The sequence below is a fragment of the Hemiscyllium ocellatum genome, chromosome 37 (assembly GCF_020745735.1).
Source record: "Hemiscyllium ocellatum isolate sHemOce1 chromosome 37, sHemOce1.pat.X.cur, whole genome shotgun sequence".
In the NCBI taxonomy this organism is placed as follows: domain Eukaryota; kingdom Metazoa; phylum Chordata; class Chondrichthyes; order Orectolobiformes; family Hemiscylliidae; genus Hemiscyllium; species Hemiscyllium ocellatum.
The window spans coordinates 39,574,880-39,592,426 of record NC_083437.1 but is presented as its reverse complement, the minus strand read 5'-3'; the positions used below and the strand labels follow the sequence as shown (position 1 = coordinate 39,592,426).

Sequence of the window (17,547 nt, the reverse complement as noted above, 5' to 3'; positions counted from 1 at the left end):
GCCAAAGGTTTAGGGTGTGAGGGGAAAGATAGAAATGAGACCTTAGGGGCATCTTTTACACACAGAGGGTGGTACTACGTGTATGGAATGAGCTGCCAGAGGAAGTGGTGGAAGCTGGCACAATTGTAACATTTAAGAGGCATTTGGATGGGTATATGAATAGGAAAGTTTGCAGGGATATGGGCCAGGTGCTGACAGGTGGGACTAGATTGGGTTGAGATATGTGGTCGGCATGGACTGGTTGGACCGAAGGGTCTGTTTCCATGCTGTACATCTCTATGACTCTGTATGGACTGCAGTAAGGCGTTCAACAAGGTTCCCCATAAGAGACTGATTAGCAAGGTTAGATCTCACGGAATACAGGGAGAATTAGCCATATGGATACAGAACTGGCTCAAAAATAGAAGGCAGAGGGTGGTGATGGAGGGTTGTTTTTCAGACTGGAGGCCTGTGACCAGTGGAGTGCCACAAGGATCGGTGCTGGGTCCTCTACTTTTTGTCATTTACATAAATGATTTGGATGCAAGCATAAGAGGTACATTTAGTAAGTTTGCAGATGACACCAAAATTGGAGGTGTGGTGGACAGCAAAGAGGGTTACCTCAGATTACAACAGGATTTGGACCAGATGGGCCAGTGAGCTGAGAAGTAGCAGATGGAGTTTCATTTAGGTAAGTGTGAGGTGCTGCATTTTGGGAAAGCAAATCTTAGCAGAAATTATACACTTAATGGTAAGGTCCTAGCGAGTGTTGCTGAACAAAGAGACCTTGGAGTGCAGGTTCATAGCTCCTTGAAAATGGAGTCGCAGGTAGATACGATAGTGAAGGTGGTGTTTGGTATGCTTTCCTTTATTGGTCAGAGTATTGAGTACAGGAGTTGGGAAGTCATATTGTGGCTGTACAGGACATTGGTTTGGCCACTTTTGGAATATTGCGTGCAATTCTAGCCTTTTTCCTATTAGAAGGATGTGGCAAAACTTGAAAGGATTCAGAAAAGATTTACAAGGATGTTGCCAGGGTTGGAGGATTTGAGCTATAGGGAGAGGTTGAACAGGCTGGGGCTGTTTTCCCTGAAATGTCAGAGGCTGAGGGGTGACCCTAGAGATTTATAAAGTCATGAGGGGCATGGATAGGGTAAATAGACAAAGTCTCTTCCCTGAGGTGGGGCAAGTCCAGAACCAGAGGGCATATGTTTAGGGCGAGAGAGGAAAGATATAAAAGAGACCTAAGAGACAACTCTTTCACATAGAGTGTGGTACGTGTATGGAATGAGCTGCCAGAGGAGGTGGAGGAGGCTGGTACAATTACAATAAACATATCTGGATGGGTTTAAACATGTATGAATAGGAAGGGCTCGGAGGGATATGGGCCAGGTGCTGGCAGGTGGGACTAGTTTGGGTTGGGATATTTGGTAGGTATGGACAAGTTGGACCGAAAGGTCTGTTTCCACGGTGTACATCCCTATGACTCTATGACACTCCACACCCACTTTAACCTTTATCAATCAAGCCATCTGCTTGTTGTCAGTTAGAATTCAATACAAGTTGTATGAGCACATTCATTCCTCTAATTCACCCTGAAGTGATAGAAGAAAGTGAGCAATGTAGATGCTGGAAATGAGTGTCGAGAGTGTGGTGCTGGAAAAGCACAGCAGGTCAGGCAGCATCCAAGGAGCAGGAGAATCGACATTTCAGGCATAAGCCCTTCATTAGGAATGAGGACTAGGCCTAAACAATCTTATAAATTTTAACAAGTACATTTTTCAAACATTTCAGAAGTTTAAGTAACACCCTAAATAGAGAGGAAATAAATCTCTTCCAGACTAAATTAGTTAAATTTAATGTTTAATGTCTAAGCTGGAATGGATCTTTGGATTATCCAATCAAACAGGTTTGGCTAAGGATATTCCAAACGACTAAATTCTTTCTTATGAAGATAAGATTTGCTTTGTTGGGTTTAAAAGTGCTGTGCAATCCTACTGTTCTGTTATTCACCTACATGTTCAGCCAGCGTATTTTAAGAGAAATCGTTATGTCTTTTTCTTAAAGACTCAGGCTAATTTTACAGTTCTCCAAAGGAATAACAAGAATCCAAAAGAAAAAACTGAAGCATTTCAACAGTGTTCGTAGAATACATCTGAAAATCCTACAATTAATTGAACATTGCTTGTATTTTAATTGACAAATAAATTGCATTTCCAATTTTTTTTTTACAACTTCAATAACAACTTCTTCCTTCCAACGGACCTGGTACAAGATAACATTACTCACTACAAAACTCAATTGAATAAAACTCATTTCCTATCAAGGTAATCACATTAAACCCATATGTGGTACTCACCAGTGAAGGGAAGACTTCATGCAACTTGCAATCAAAAATTAGCGAACTTGGCAAAAAATTCAGCTGCGATTCAAGGCATTAGTATCTCCACTTTTTACTGAAAATACAATTATTGTGTTTTTTTTGGTCAGTGATGTAGCCGAGTGGTTATTATTAGAACAAAATAGATGATTGCAACCATAGAGGTTGAAGAAAACAAGATGTATTACTTCCTTTTCTTTTGGTATTCAGACTAACCATAGCCTGCTGCTGAATTGCAACAACACAATAACTGAAATGCTTGGTAGAAAGTTTAGGACGAAGGCATTTATTTAGATGGAAATTCTTGCACAGATTCAGAATATTTTGAGAAGAAACAAATCCAACAGTAACACATGCTGAATGCAAGCAAAAATGTAACATGACTAAGTCACTAATATTTATTTCCCTTATAAAGTATCGCCCGATAACACTTTCCTAAATTCTGAGGTGAGCCAAAACATTTCTATTTGTTGCTACTAAAACTTCATATATTGCTGTGGAAGAGCATTATCATAGTATCTCTTTCACCTACCCTCAAATACAGTCATTAAATGAAAACATTTAAATATCTGGGGGGGAAAAATAACTTGGCAACCAGTTTGGAATTATATATGGGAATGGGAAATAGATATCAAAACGTTTAATTACCAGGTCATATTAAAACCTGCAGTACTCATCATAGAAAACAAACTTCATCCTATTCCAATGTTAGCTTGTCAACTCTGATAAGGCACACATGTAAAATTAAGAGTAAAATATGCACATTTTTTCAAATGATTACCACTGCAGGTTTTAACAGTAAGTATCAGCTTTCTGCTGATTGAACATTGAAATAATTGTCAGAAGAAAATGTGAAATACCACAGATGCTGGTAAGCAGATAAAAAAAATGAAGGATTAAAGTCTGGAGTTCAATTTAGTCCTGATAACTTTACATTGAATAGAATAAGTTCTAAACTTCATTTTTAGATGACTCAGTTGTAAACTAAAATAATTAAGAGTGACTAAGTAGCATTATCAGTGTTTTTTAAGTAATAAGATGTTCATTTTCCTTTCAAGTCTTGTAATACACCATTGTAGCTGAAGGGATAACAGTTTCCAGTTTCCACATTTTGATAAAGACATACTAAATCAAATTAATCAACAATTACTCTCATTTTCTTCTGTAACTGCACATAGCATGTATTCCGAATTGCTTTCAGTATAAACACATTAGCTAAACACAACAAAAACCGTACACATTGCAAAATATACATATTCCCTTCAAAAAGCTTCTGAAGATTTTCAGAAGGCCAAAAGAAAAATCCTATGCATTCCATGAGAAAAATGGGATCACAATGAAATTTGCAACTTCACTTCATAAAAATAAATAGTGATGACTAGAGACCGATACACATATATCACTGCACAGATTAGGTTCAGAGAAAGTGTGTTTCTTTTGTTTTGTCAGTTTTCTGTCAGTGATCATTCTTACTTTGGTACAATTTTACAGGTGCTGCCTGCCAGCTAGAAACTTCCCCAACCGTCCAATTTGACAGCCTGTTCTCGCAGCAGCAATCCACAGAGGACATCATGCTTTTGGTATCAGTGAATGCCCTTTAGTATACAGTGTAGAAATCACCAGAGTGCAATCAGTAACAGGAACCCTTGCAAGTTTGTTTCTGGTTCACCAAGGGAAGTTAATGCCAGTTCTTGCACCCAAAGTGCCCACTTGGCTCAAACCCAGAGAGAACATCTCACCTTTGTACTTGACCTGAACAGTCTCTAGTCTGACCAGTGACTTCTCACGTTTTTGTTTAGTTTGTGGCTCTTTATGATACTGCAGTGCAATAAAACAGAATCCGTTGATTGCCGAGTTTCGTTTTACTTCCAACACTATCCCAAAACATGAACAATCAGCTCATATGTAGTCATCATAATTGCCGTGTTTGGAATCTGCCGTATCAGCTGTGCTTGTAGTCCTCTATAAAAAGCAAAATAACCTTCCTCTATTGCCACTAGACGTGCAGTTTGCAAAAATGATTTGTACTTTGTGCCTTCTTCCCGTAATCGTGTCCTTATTACTTCTGAAAAACAAATGAAAAATAATGAAAATGCTATTTTTTCCTTCTCTTCAATTTTCACTTTGATGTTCTGCTCAGCATAATTAACTGACCCACAAAAAACAGCTAGCAATCCTGTTCTTTAACTAAGTACCAACTGTCCAGGTGCATGTCCAGACCATGGGTCTTTTATCAAAGATAAAGTTGATCTATCTTCATATGTACTTACAAAAAAAGTCCCTGAATAGTTGGTGTACACAGAATCTAACTCATTATTTTGCATGACTCTACAGAAAGGATTAAGAGGCAAGCAGTTAAACTCCTCAGCACAAGTCCAGCACCTTTCCGGTGGGAATGGCTTTGTACTACTCCAAATAGTCCTCTGAAACACCAAGGGTCCACTAATATGTGAGCGTACATGCAGGAGCACTTTTCAACTTTTTTCTAGACAAGTAATAAATTATACACATCATCACTGTATGAAGTAAAATAAAGTAAGAATGAAAAAGTGAAAATAAAGATAGGATGATAAAAGAACCAGTGTGGAGATGAAAATTTTTATTTTGTGCATAGAATTTATGATTATCTGAAGTACAGAGTTTGAGGAATTGGTGGAAGCAAATTCAATGGTAACTTTTAAAAGGGAATTGGTTACTTATTTTAAAAGGATACAATTGCAGGTCTGTGGGCAAAGAGCAGAGGTGTTGGAATAATTGGATAGCTTTTACCAAGAACTGGCCCAAGTACAACTGAATAGCTTTCTTTGAATCATATGATTTTATCAATCATTCTTGAAATAAACTTGCCAAAGCATAATCGTAAAAGGAGAACAAGCCTAGTGTTGAAACACAGGTTGTGACAGCAAACAAGGGTATATTTTACTGCATTCTACTAATACTAAAAGCTGCAGTCAGCATTGTAAATCTCTTTGTATATGCACATTTATAATTGCACAACACTGGGTTTAGGGAAATGTGAACATTCCAAGTACCGTGAAATTATCTGGACTTAGTTGGGAAAATGTACCATAGGAACTGAAATTACTTGCAGCCACAAAGAAGCCATAGACCTTGACGGGAACCAATGCCTTCAGAAGAAAGGAGAGTTTCTTTGGAGAAGGGTGGATTTAACAATAAAGGAAGAAATAATTAAATACAACACAGAAGACAAAGAAGACATTAAAGTGAATCTAAGTTATGATGGAAAATAAGATAGAACAAAATATTTTTCTCCCTATAGCTTTCATATAGTGTAATAGAGTCAGAGATGAACAGGATGAAGAGAGACCCTGTGGTCTAACCCGCCAATGCCAACCAGATTTTCTAAATTAGTCCCATTTGCCAGCATTTGGCCCACATCCCTCTAAATCCTTCCTATTCCTGTACCAATCCAGAAGCCTTTTAAATGTTGTAATTGTACCAGCCTCCACCGCTTTCTCTGGTAGCTTATTCCATACACACATCACCCTCTGCATGAAAAGGTTGTCCCTCAAGTTCCTTTTAAACCTTTCCCCTCTCACTTTAAACCTATGCCCTCTAGTTCTGGACTCCTCTACTCTGGGGAAAAGGCCTTGATTGTTCACCCTTTATGTGCCCCTCATGATTTTATAAACTTTTGTAAGGTCTGAGAGGACTTACACTAAAACTATGTCCCCTGGTTCTGAACATCCTTTCTGCACCTAACCCATTCAGTCCTGTTATAATTTTACAGGGTTCTAGGAGATTCCTTCCCTCCTCACCTCATTCTTCTAAACTCCAGTGGATACTATCCCAATAGACTCCAACCCCCTTCACCGCTTTGTGACCATATTGGGACTGGACTTTTTTTTATATAAAGTCATTTTAACATTTATATTCTTGGTGAATCTCAAACAATCTGATCACAGTCACACGATACCATGATTAACACAACAGATCAAAGCTGTCCCTGTAAATGTTGGTTGCACTACACCATTAGTCAACAGAACAAAATACAATTGCAGCTAGGTTTTTGAGCAACTAATTTTGCAGTCCACTTCACTTGATCACCAGAAAGAGAAAACTATAGATCAGAATTGACAAATTTAAAGCAGTACAGCACAATAAGAGTGTCATGACTATGTTCCTATTAAATGCATTGGGGGGGAAAAAAAAGGTAAAAGTCAACAAAACATTGTTCTATAAAGACAAAAATTAAATGTTATCAGATTCCTTCATGGAAGGCCTCAACAATTCCATAAAATAATAGAAAATTATATCCAGTTTCCAAAGTAAAATACAATTCTACAATTTGGTGACATTGACAGAATTTTAGATTTAAAAAAAAATCAAATTGCTGTCATATATCAGTTAACTAAAGGCAGTAATCAACAAATCAAAGGGGAAGAACAAGGGAGACATACCATGAGGGTAAGCAGTACAAGACGCACAAGTCTTAGAAAAGCCAGCTGCCATCATCAATCCTAAAAAGTCTGAAGCCGTCTTGTCATTTTCCCTCACAGCGAATCTCCACTCCTCTAAATGTTTCTTCAATGCTTCATAAATAACAAAATGAATCACAGTCTCAGAGATCCCAGCATACGAGGCAGTCAAACCTCTGTAAAAACCTTTGAATCCTTCTGTTTGATAAACATTTTTTGCACACTGGAAAGCATTTGTTGCTTTCTCACCTCGCTTCCTACAAATAGTGAGAAATCAATAAAGGTTAAGAATTTCATACTTGGTTACTATGAATGCAAACATTTTAAATCACATATGTTTGTGTAGCCTACCTGCTTTCCAGCTGCATTCTTGTTTTGACCAACCAAATTGGGTTCATCAATGTGTTTGTAATGAAGCCTAGTATATAAAAGAGGCACATGTATTCAATTCTATTTCACATTTTGAAATATTATCACAAATGCAATGATCAAGCATGACCATCAACTTCAGGGATCAACATTTTAACAAAGCACATTAATAGCAGTCATATTTTATATATGGGTGTGATACAATTCATAGTACTCATTTGTTGATGAGTAAAAATAAAATTTGGATACTTTGACAAAAGGGATACAGAAACAAGAATAAGCCACTTAGAATAGGTGAGGGGCTGTCATTCAATGAGAATATGATTAATTCACAATGTAACTCCTCAAACCCACCTTAATATCATTGGAAAAGTTTTGAAAACTAATCTCAGATTAAAATTAATAATTGGTCTAGCATCAGCTCTCACTTTCAGAAAGAGCTCCAAACCTATGTGTCAAGTGTTTCCAAATTTTATTTCAAAAAGACTTGCACTAAAACTTAATACTCTACCCTCAGTCCAAATTTCCTCAACTGTTGAAAATATTTTACTGCCATCTGCCTGCCTGTTATCTCTAATAAGTTGGAAACATCAAAACGCCCCTTTTAATATTGAAAAAGTACACATCCACCCCATGGTAAAATGGCATTGAAGGTCTGGGAAGATATGAACATACAGCAACCAATTAAGAGTTGAGATTGCGTGTTTGCTTTTATTACAAGAGGATTGGAGTCTGGAGAAAATATGTCGTAATGCAATTGCGTACAGATGACACCACACTGAACACTGAGTGCAGTTTTGATCTCCTCACATATGGAAAGATGTACCTGTCACAAAGTGAGTGCAACTAAGTTTCACTGAACTAATTCTTGGGTTGAAAGGATAGTCCAGTGAGGAAATATTAAATAGAGTGGGCCTATATTCTTGAGTTTTAAAGAATGAGAGCTGATCTTATTCAATACACAAAATGCTTTTAGAGACTGACCAGGTAGGCATAAATAGATTTCTACTGGCAGGAGGACTTCTAGAACCAGAGGTCATAATCTCAGAGTAAGGGGCAGTTCATTTAGGACTAAGGAGAGGAATCTTTAATTTCAATCAGATGGTGGTGAACCTTTGTAATTCTCTATCCCAGACGGCTATGGCAACTCAGCCATTGAGTATATTCAAAACCGATATTGATAAATGTCTACATTTTAAAATCAAGGACTGTGGAGATAGTGCAGGAAATGGTTTTGAAATAGAAAACCTGCCATGACCTCAATGGCAGGGAGTTCTCAGAGTTGAATGGTCTACTCCCAAATGAAAATTTTAGTTAATACTTAATAATTATTTAGTACTTACTTGCAAAACCAGCAGAACACATGTTGACAACATTAGAATTTGGCACAAAGATTGCATTACACTTCTCCTTCGTTTTGGAGTATGCAGCAAAGTAGATTGCTCTGTAGAGGCACAAAAATAACAACTCATTAAACATTTATTGCACTTAATGACAGATAACAGACACACTGCATTATTAAATAATTTAGGTAACATTAGAACGTGGTATTTAAAAATGAAGGATACCATTTGATGCTTAAGATACTGACTACGTCAGCAAATAGCAAGGTAAAAAAATCACGAAAGGACTGGTGGACCCCAGGAATCAAATTTACTTGACGTGAAAAAAATGCACATCAGTGTGGTCAGCTAAGAGGATACCAAAGACGACTTATGAATGAATTTGGATTATTTCAAGATTTATCTGAATAGTCTGTTGCTCAATCTGGAAATAAAGCAACTACAATCACATCTGTGGTCTTGTACACCAGAGATCCCTATGTTTGTCATCAGAACAGATCTGCATAATAACTAACAATTTAAAAACTTTACATAATATATACATTCACTGAAAGACGTTGCTCAATAGATAGGTACACTGTACAGACCAGAAGGTTTCCCTGTCTATGGTACGTGAACCAGGGACTAATAAGAATAATTAGTGTCAGTATGCCTGGGTTGAGGAAAGGCTAATGTTGCAAGATTAAGCATTTGATGACCCATCAAGGTAATATAGAGTGGTATATCACCAGTTTGTCCATAAAATGTACTGAAGATGCTGGTAACCTGAAACAAAACCAGAATTTTGTTTCAGCAGTGGTTAGCACTGCTGCCTCACAGCGCCAGAGACCTGTGTTCAATTCCCGCCTCAGGCGACTGACTGTGTGAAGTTTGCATATTCTCCCCGTGTCTGCGTGGGTTTCCTCCGGGTGCTCCGGTTTCCTCCCACAGTCCAAAAACGTGCAGGTTAGGTGAATTGGCAATGCTGAATTGCCCGTAGTGTTAGGTGAAGGGGTAAACGTAGGGGAATTGGTCTGGGTGGGCTGCGCTTCGGCGGGTTGGTGTGGACTTGTTGGGCCGAAGGGCCTGCTTCCACACTGTAAGTAATCTAATCTAATCTAATCTAATTTGTTGCAAGCACTTGATAGGTTTGAGGAAAGAGAAATAGTGTTTCAAGAAATGTTGATGCAAGACCATTAACTTGAAATGGTATTTCTATTTTTTTTTACCTCCACAGATACCGCCAAACTTGGTGAGTACTTCCAGAATTTCTGCTTTAAATCAGTTTGCCCACAACTCTTTAGGGGAGTGTCGATGATACAGTGAAATTGTTACTGGATGAGTAATCCTGAGACCCAAGCTATTGTTCTGGAAACTAAAATTTGAATTCCACTATGGTACATGGTGAAATATGAATCAATAAAAGTCTTGAGTATGGGAAGGAGGCCCTGCACCACAGTGAAAATGGCTGGGAAGAGTATACTATTTTTCTCACTTATATTTTTGGTTTAATTTATAAAGGCAGAGGTCCAAAGAACAAGGACCCCAGGTAATTAATATTAGCTGACTTTAAGGGCAATCTAAGGATTCAATTTAAAAGGAGAAGTCAAAGAAGTAGAATTCAAGGCTGTGTTGTGCTCCTCAAGCTCTATGTGGGAAGTCCGGTTCCAGGGACCAGAGTGTGTATAGAAGTATCGCAGTTCCTTGAAGTTCAAGTTTCAGAGTTCAACCAGTGACTGGAGATGCAGCGGAGCATCCACAAGGCTGAGAGTAACATGGATCGCACAAAGTGGTGATCACACTGCAGGCTAAGACTTGCAGATGTGAAAGGAGTGGATGGCCACCAGGCAGGAAATGCAGAAACTCCGTGGCCATTCCTCTGTAAAAATAGATGGATCACTGGATACTATTGGGAGGCAATGGCTCCTCAGAGGCAAATGGCAACACGCAAATGCATTGCACCACAGTTGGCAGTGCTGTACAGAAGAAGAAGATTAAGTGTGGGACGGTTATACTAATAGTGAATGGCCAAAATAATACTTGTATAGGAAAGAGCTAGATGTGTCTGTAGCTGCAAATAATATTGCAGGATGGTATGTTGCTTCATGGGTGCTAGGGTCAAGGATGTCTTGCAGCAGATATAGGACATTTTGGAGAGGGAGGGCGAACAGTCCATGATTGTGGTACATATGGTACGAATGACACAAGTTTTTAAAAAAATCTTAAAAGCAGAACATAGGCTGAGTTAGGAAAAACATTAAAAATAGGACCTCAGAAGGTAGTGATCTCAGGATTGCTACCAGTTTCATATGCTAGTCAGATGGAGAAATAGCAGGATATATCAGACAAATGTGTGACTGGAGCGAAAGTGCGAGGGGGACAGTTTCAAATTCTTGGGATATTGGAACTGGTCCTGGGGGAAGTATTTGCTAGTTAGGGAGGGTTTAAACTCAAGTGGCAAGGAAATGGGAACTGAGACAGGGAGACAAGAGGGGGGATACTAGGGCAAAACAAAAGGCAGAATGGGAAATGAGACAGAATTCGAAGGTGAGAATTAAACAATACAAAATAATGCAAAAGGGACTAAGAATGTTAAAAAGACGAGCCTCAAAGCCTCGAGTCTTAATACAGGTCAAGTACTCTTTAGCCACACGTCCAAAAACCAGAGACCTAATAAATGAAAATCTTCTCGAAAGCGAACCTGAACAGACTTGTAGACCTGCTGAGGTTGGGTCATTTGGAAAAAAACCTGCTTTGACCCAAGTTTTATCCCCCTCCAAAGTCCTGAATTCTGTCTCTCTAGGTCCATTTGACTTTGTTTAGGCCACGCAAAACATCCCCAAGTATTCAATGGGAAATAGGAGACAAGCAATAAAGGTGCACCTACAAATATAACTTGAATTCACATGTAGATTGAGCAAACCAAAACAATGACAATATTGTAGAGGAGAAATTCCTGCAGTGAGGGAGGGAGGTATCCGTATCAATATGTTGAGGAACCAGTGAGAGAAAAGGCTACACAAGACTGGGTATTGTGTCATCAGAAAGGGATAATTGGCAATCTAGTTCTGCAAGGCTCTTGAGGAAGAGTAAGCTGAACATGATAGAATTCTTCATTAAGGTGGAGAGTGTCCTAGTTGATTCTGAGGCTTGGGTCCTGAATCTAAATAAAGGAAGCTACGGTGGTGAGAGACACAAGCTATTATAAATTAGCGAGGTGATTTAAGCATGTGATGGAGGATTGGCAATAGTAAATATTTAAAAGCTTTATAATGAAACTGCAAGAGTGGTTCATTTCTGCATAACAAAAATTAAAAATGGTAAAGATGGTTCAGCCATGGCTAAGGGAAGTTTGGATAGTATTAGATCCAACAAAACAGCATAAAAATGGTCTAAAACAATAGAAGCCCAGAGAATTAGAAGCAGTTTAGATTTCAACAAAAGAGAACAACTGATTAGAAGAGGGAAAATAGAATACAGCAGTAAGCTTGTGGGTAACATACAAATTAATTGTAAAAAACCTCTAGAAGTATGTGAGGAGAAGAAGATTAGTGAAGACAATACAAGTCCCTTACAGTCAGAAAGTGGGCAAGTTATATTGGGAATAAGGAAGTGGCACTCCAATTAAATACATACTTTGGTTCTGCCTTAATATAGGAAGACATGAAAATATTAGGAACAAGGTCAAGTGAGGAGGAGAAAGAATTGAAAGAAATTAGTATTTCTACAGAACCTGTGTTGGAAATCAATGAGATTGAAAGCTAATAAATCCCCATGATCTGATCAGCTACATCTCAGAATTCTTAAAGAAAAGGCCCGAGTAATGCATTGATAATCTTTCATGATTCTGTAGACACTGGAACAGTTCTTATAGTCAAAGGGTAGCTAATGTAACCTTATTATTTCAAAAAAGAGGTAAGAGAAAACATGGAATTATAGACCAGTTAGCCTGACATCGATAATGAAGAAACTGCTTCGAGGTCATTATCAAAGATTTAATAGCAGAACACTTGGAAAGCAGTGACAGGACATATTCATGAAATGGAAATTATTTTGATAAGTCTACTGGAATTCTTTTTTCAGGATGGAATTAGGAAAGTTGATAAAGGAGGAAAGAAAAAGTGTGTTGTGAAGTTGAAGGTGTGGACTGTACCTCTGAGAGTGAATACTGTTCTGCACTGAGACCTTACAAGTACCTGTGATATGACCAGATAGCAGTCTTAGGGTGTACTGGAAAATTTCACATTTGACTGTGAAATGGATACCTGAGTTGGTTGCTGATTTGACAATATGAATTTAACCAATTTAAATTATGCCTCAGAATACTAAAACCCAATCGAGTTTGAATTTATTGTTTTGCCAACATTGAACCAATGAGACAATCCATTATGAGGGATATAAAAAAAGGGAGGCATGTTGAAAATTGGATGAGCAACTGCCATCACCACAGATCCAAGAAATTAGGAAACACTCTCTATCAAAGGCACCTTTTCATATGAAACACATTCGCAATAAAAAGAAAGATGGCAAGTGCTGTAGAGTTAGAAAAACTTAAACTACAACCTGAGGCAAATGGAGTTTGAAGATAAAAAAAAGAGAGCGAGCGAGTGAGGAGAAAGAGCAAGAGAGGAGAAAGAAAGGGAGATGATTCTTCGCTGAGCAAGGAGTGAGGGACAAGAAAGAGAAAAGGAGAGAGAATTTGAACTTCAAAACTTGTGATTTAGTCAGGAAAGTCAAGTTGACAGAATGGTAATGAAGAGGGAAGGTAGTAATGCATACAAACATGTTAAAACATTGCTACACTTTGATGAGAAAGATGTCGACACCTTCTTTATTTGATTTAAAAAACTGGCTAGATAGATGGAGTGGTCAGAGAACTTGTGGGTAATTCTAGTTCAGACTAAACCGGCAAGCAGAGCTAGCGAGGTATTTGCAGTGCTATCAGAAGAGGGATCAAGAGATTATGCAGATGTCAAACAGGCTATTTTGACTGGTACCAGAAACATTTAGACAGCAGTTCAGAAACATAAAGAAGGAACCAGGTCAGACTTATGTTGGAGTTCAAAAAAACTAAACATAGTAATTTTGATAGATGGGTGCAGTCCTTAAAAGTAGATACAGTCTATGAGGTTCTGAGAGAGATTATTCTGCTGGGGGAGTTTAAAAGCTCGCTTCCAGAGATTATAAGAATTCATGTGGATGAACAGAAAGTTCAAGAAGTGAGAAGAGTGGCAGAGATGGCAGATGAAAATGCATTAGTGCACAAAGCAAAATTTAGCTGCCGGCAAGAATTTAATCTTGAGAAGAATACAAATTTGGGAGAAGGGGAGACCCTACACTACAAAAAACAAAGCAGAACACACTGGTAATAGTTTACCACAGATGAAGAAGCCCAAGAGGGTGAAAAGGAGGTGAAAAGCCTCAAGTGTTTCCACTGTGGTAAGGTGAGACATGTAAAGTCTCAGTCCTGGTCATTGAAGAAAGGCACTGTGGGAAAAGATGGGGTAAAAGAGGCTAAGCCAGCGGCATTATTAAAAGCAGTAAAGAAAACCCCAAGAAAAGTCAAAGCGCAGCAGGCGAGTGCACAGCCTAAACAGGGGTAGGGTATTGAGTTAAGATCTCTACAAAGACTTCACCTCTGTGGGTAAAATTTACTCAGGAAGAACAGGGGGAATTGTGAAAGAAGTTATAACTTGAGAGATATGGGATCTATACAGTCTCTAATAGTAAGAGATTAACACATTTGTACACTGACATGTTGCCGGAGAGAGAGGGGAAATTTGTGGCATAGATAGCAGAAATGTAGCGCTCCCATGTGTAAGGTCAGGCTGGAGAGCCACTGGGAAGTCACAGTGGGAGTGATTGACAGTGTCAGTCCCAGGAATACAGTTTGTTCTTGGGAATGAATTAGAAGGATCCAAAGTGGGAGTGACACCCTTGTGGAGAAACCAAAAGGAGACCCAGGGAACTGAGGAGTTAAAAGAAAAATATCCTGGAATTTTTCCAAACTGTGTAGTAACAAGTCATAAGTCACTATCATAAGTCACAGCTGGAAGCAAAATCTAGAGAGAAAGACGAAGGAGTTGAGGTTCAGTTAGCAGACACCCTATTTGATGTAATGATGCAGAAAGAACCTGAACAAGCAAAGGATCAGGCAGAAGTGCTTAGTCCTGAAAGGCAAATGGACTTACAACAGAAAAACAAGACAATAATATATATTGATGCATACTCAGAAAAGGAATCAATTTATTCCTGAGGGCTATTATCTTAAAGATAGAATTCTAAGATGAAAATGGAGAGCTTGACAGGTTAGTTCAGAGGAAAAATGGGCAGAAGCGCACCAAATTGTGTTGCCAGTAGCATACAGGCAGGTGGTGTTACAGGTAGCACATGAATTACCAGTAGGTGGTCATCTAGGTATGAGGAAAACTCAGGCTAAGGTACAAAATTAAAAATCACACAACACCAGGTTATAGTCCAACAGGTTTAATTGGAAGCACACTAGCTTTCGAAGCATCACTCCTCCACTACTACCTGATGAAGGAGCGACCCTCCGAAAGCTAGTGTGCTTCCAATTAAACCTGTTGGACTATAACCTGGTGTTGTGTGATTTTTAAACTTTGTACACCGCAGTCCAACACCGGCATCTCCAAATCATAAGATACAAAAGCCTGTCTATTGGCCTGGACTGCACAAGGATGTGGGTGAATTTTGCCATACATGCCAAATGGTAGTTAAGCCACACGTTATAATAAACCAACACTTTTGTTGTCAACTCCTGCATTTGAAGAACCTTTCACGCGGGTTATGATTGATTGTGTAGGTCCCCTCCCGAAAACTGAAAGTGGAAACCAGTAGGGTACTTGCTAACTATAATGGATGTCTGCACCAGATTTCCGGAGGTTATTCCATTACACAGTATGAAGGCAAAAAGGGTGATAGAGGAGTTAGTAGCTTTCTTCATGCTGTATGGGCTACCCAGAGTGATTCAGTCAGACCAAGGGTCTAATTTCACTGCCAGGCTGTTTAAGAAAGTCCTGGATAGCTTAGTTAAGTGCATACCATCCTGAATCCCAGGGAGCTTTGGAAAGGTGGCATCAGACCCTGAAGACTAGATTAGAAGCATACTGTCAGGATTACTCGGATGATTGGGATAAAAGTATCCCATTCGTATTGTTTGCCATTAGAGATGCCCCAAAGAATTGACTCAGTTTACTCCCTTTGAGTTAATATTCATACTTGAAGTGTGAGGGCCTTTGAAATTAATTAAAGAAAAATTGACAGGACCAAAGTCTGAGATCTCTCACTTGAAATATGAATTGGAGGTAAGGGAGAGATTAAATCGAGGTGGTGAGTTAAATAAACAACACCTGAAGAGGGCACAGCATAGAATGAAGCAGATGGCAGATAAAGTCTAAAATTCGGGCATTTTCTCAGTGGAGAGGACGTATTAGTATTGTTACCAGTGGTAGGCGATCCCTTCAAAGCCACGTTTAGTGGTCCCTATTAAACTGACAAAACATTAAGTCTGGTCAACTATCTGGTAAAGATGCAGGATTGGAAAAAAACTGTATCAAGTGTGACTATGTTGAAACCTTGATATAATAGGGACAGGGAACTGGAGAAACAGATGTTAGTTACTGCACTGCAGAGTGAGGGATCAAATTCAGATGGCATGGAGTTTGATATGTCTAAAAATATGTTAAATAATGAGCAAGTCCCTGAGGAGTGAGATAGGTTAAGGAACTGTCTCAGGAGCAAACAACCCAGTTGAAAGGTTTGTTGCATCAGTATTAGGACATATGCAGGAATAAAACGGGAGGACCAGCATTATTGTGCATGAGGTGGAAGTAGGGAATGCTGTTCCAATAAAACAACACCCCTACAGACTTAATCCTCTCAAAGCCACATGTCCAGAAGTGGAGGCGAGGCTCAGCAAAGATATCATCGAACCGAGTCAGAGTGAGTGGAGTTCACCGATTGTGTTAGTTTCCAAACCTGACTGGACTCTTGATTTTGTGTGGACTATTGGAAGGTCAACACCATACCAAAATTGGAATCAAGACTGGAAGACTGTATAGAGAAAGTTGGACAAGCCACTTACATCACAAAGTTGGACTGACTGGTTATTGGCAGGTATCTTTATCAGAGAAAGCAAAAGAGGTTTCTGCATTGTAACCCCAAATGGGCTATATCAATTCAAAGCGATGCCTTTTGGACTGAAGCACACACCAAACCACATTCTAAGGACTCATTAACAGAGTTGTGGCTTGATTAACAAACTGTACAGCTTATCTGGATGATTATAGTGTCCTTTACTGATCACATGGTACAGTTGGCAGAGCTCTTTGAATGATTAAGAGAAGCAAAACTGGTAATAAACTTAAAAAAAAAAGAATTTGCCAAGGCGGAGGTGACATTCTTGGGACATTACATCAGTCAAGGAAGGTTGACTCGAAGGAACGTGAAGACAAATGTCATCAAGGAATGTCCATGACTATCCGGATTCTTCCGGAAGTTTGTTCCAAACTACAATAGTGTGGTGGCACTGCTAACAGATTTACTAAAGAAGAACACAAAATTTTGGTTGACAGAACAATGCCATATGGCATCTGAGAATTTAAAACCACCGCATCAATTTTAGCTACACCAGATTTTTTGAAACCCTTCAAAGTTGCAATCAATGCGAGCGATATAGGAGTTGGAGCTGCACTGCTGCAGGAAGGTGATAATGGAATTGAACGACCAATTGATTACCTTTCATAGAAACCCAACACTCACCAAAGAAAATATTCTACCATCGATAAAGAATTGTTGAGTTTGGCACTGGCATTACATTTTAATGTTTATGTGATGAACAATGTGTCAGAGACAGTTGTGTACATAGACCACAATCCTTTTACATTCTTGGAAATATTAAAAGACAAAAATATGAGACTATTTTATTGGAGTCTTATGTTACATACCTTTATTTTTGTAATTGTACATGTTGCGGTTTGTAAAAATGTGATAGCAGATGCGTTATCGTGGATTTATAGGATAAAGTATAGATAAGATT

At 38.8% G+C, this 17,547-nt stretch overlaps 1 protein-coding gene across 1 annotated transcript in view; it reads right to left on the bottom strand.

Annotated features, from left to right (window-relative positions):
• Nucleotides 1–2,702: 2,702 nt before the first annotated feature.
• Nucleotides 2,703–17,547, bottom strand: part of slc25a33 (solute carrier family 25 member 33) — a 39,231-nt gene continuing 24,386 nt past the window's right edge. The window contains exons 4-7 of the mRNA XM_060852053.1: nucleotides 8,511–8,611; nucleotides 7,150–7,216; nucleotides 6,781–7,055; nucleotides 2,703–4,424 (exon numbers count right to left, since the gene is read on the bottom strand). Of these exons, the coding sequence (XP_060708036.1) occupies nucleotides 4,234–4,424; nucleotides 6,781–7,055; nucleotides 7,150–7,216; nucleotides 8,511–8,611 (634 nt within the window). The 3' untranslated portion in view covers nucleotides 2,703–4,233. The remainder of the gene's footprint in view (nucleotides 4,425–6,780; nucleotides 7,056–7,149; nucleotides 7,217–8,510; nucleotides 8,612–17,547) is intronic.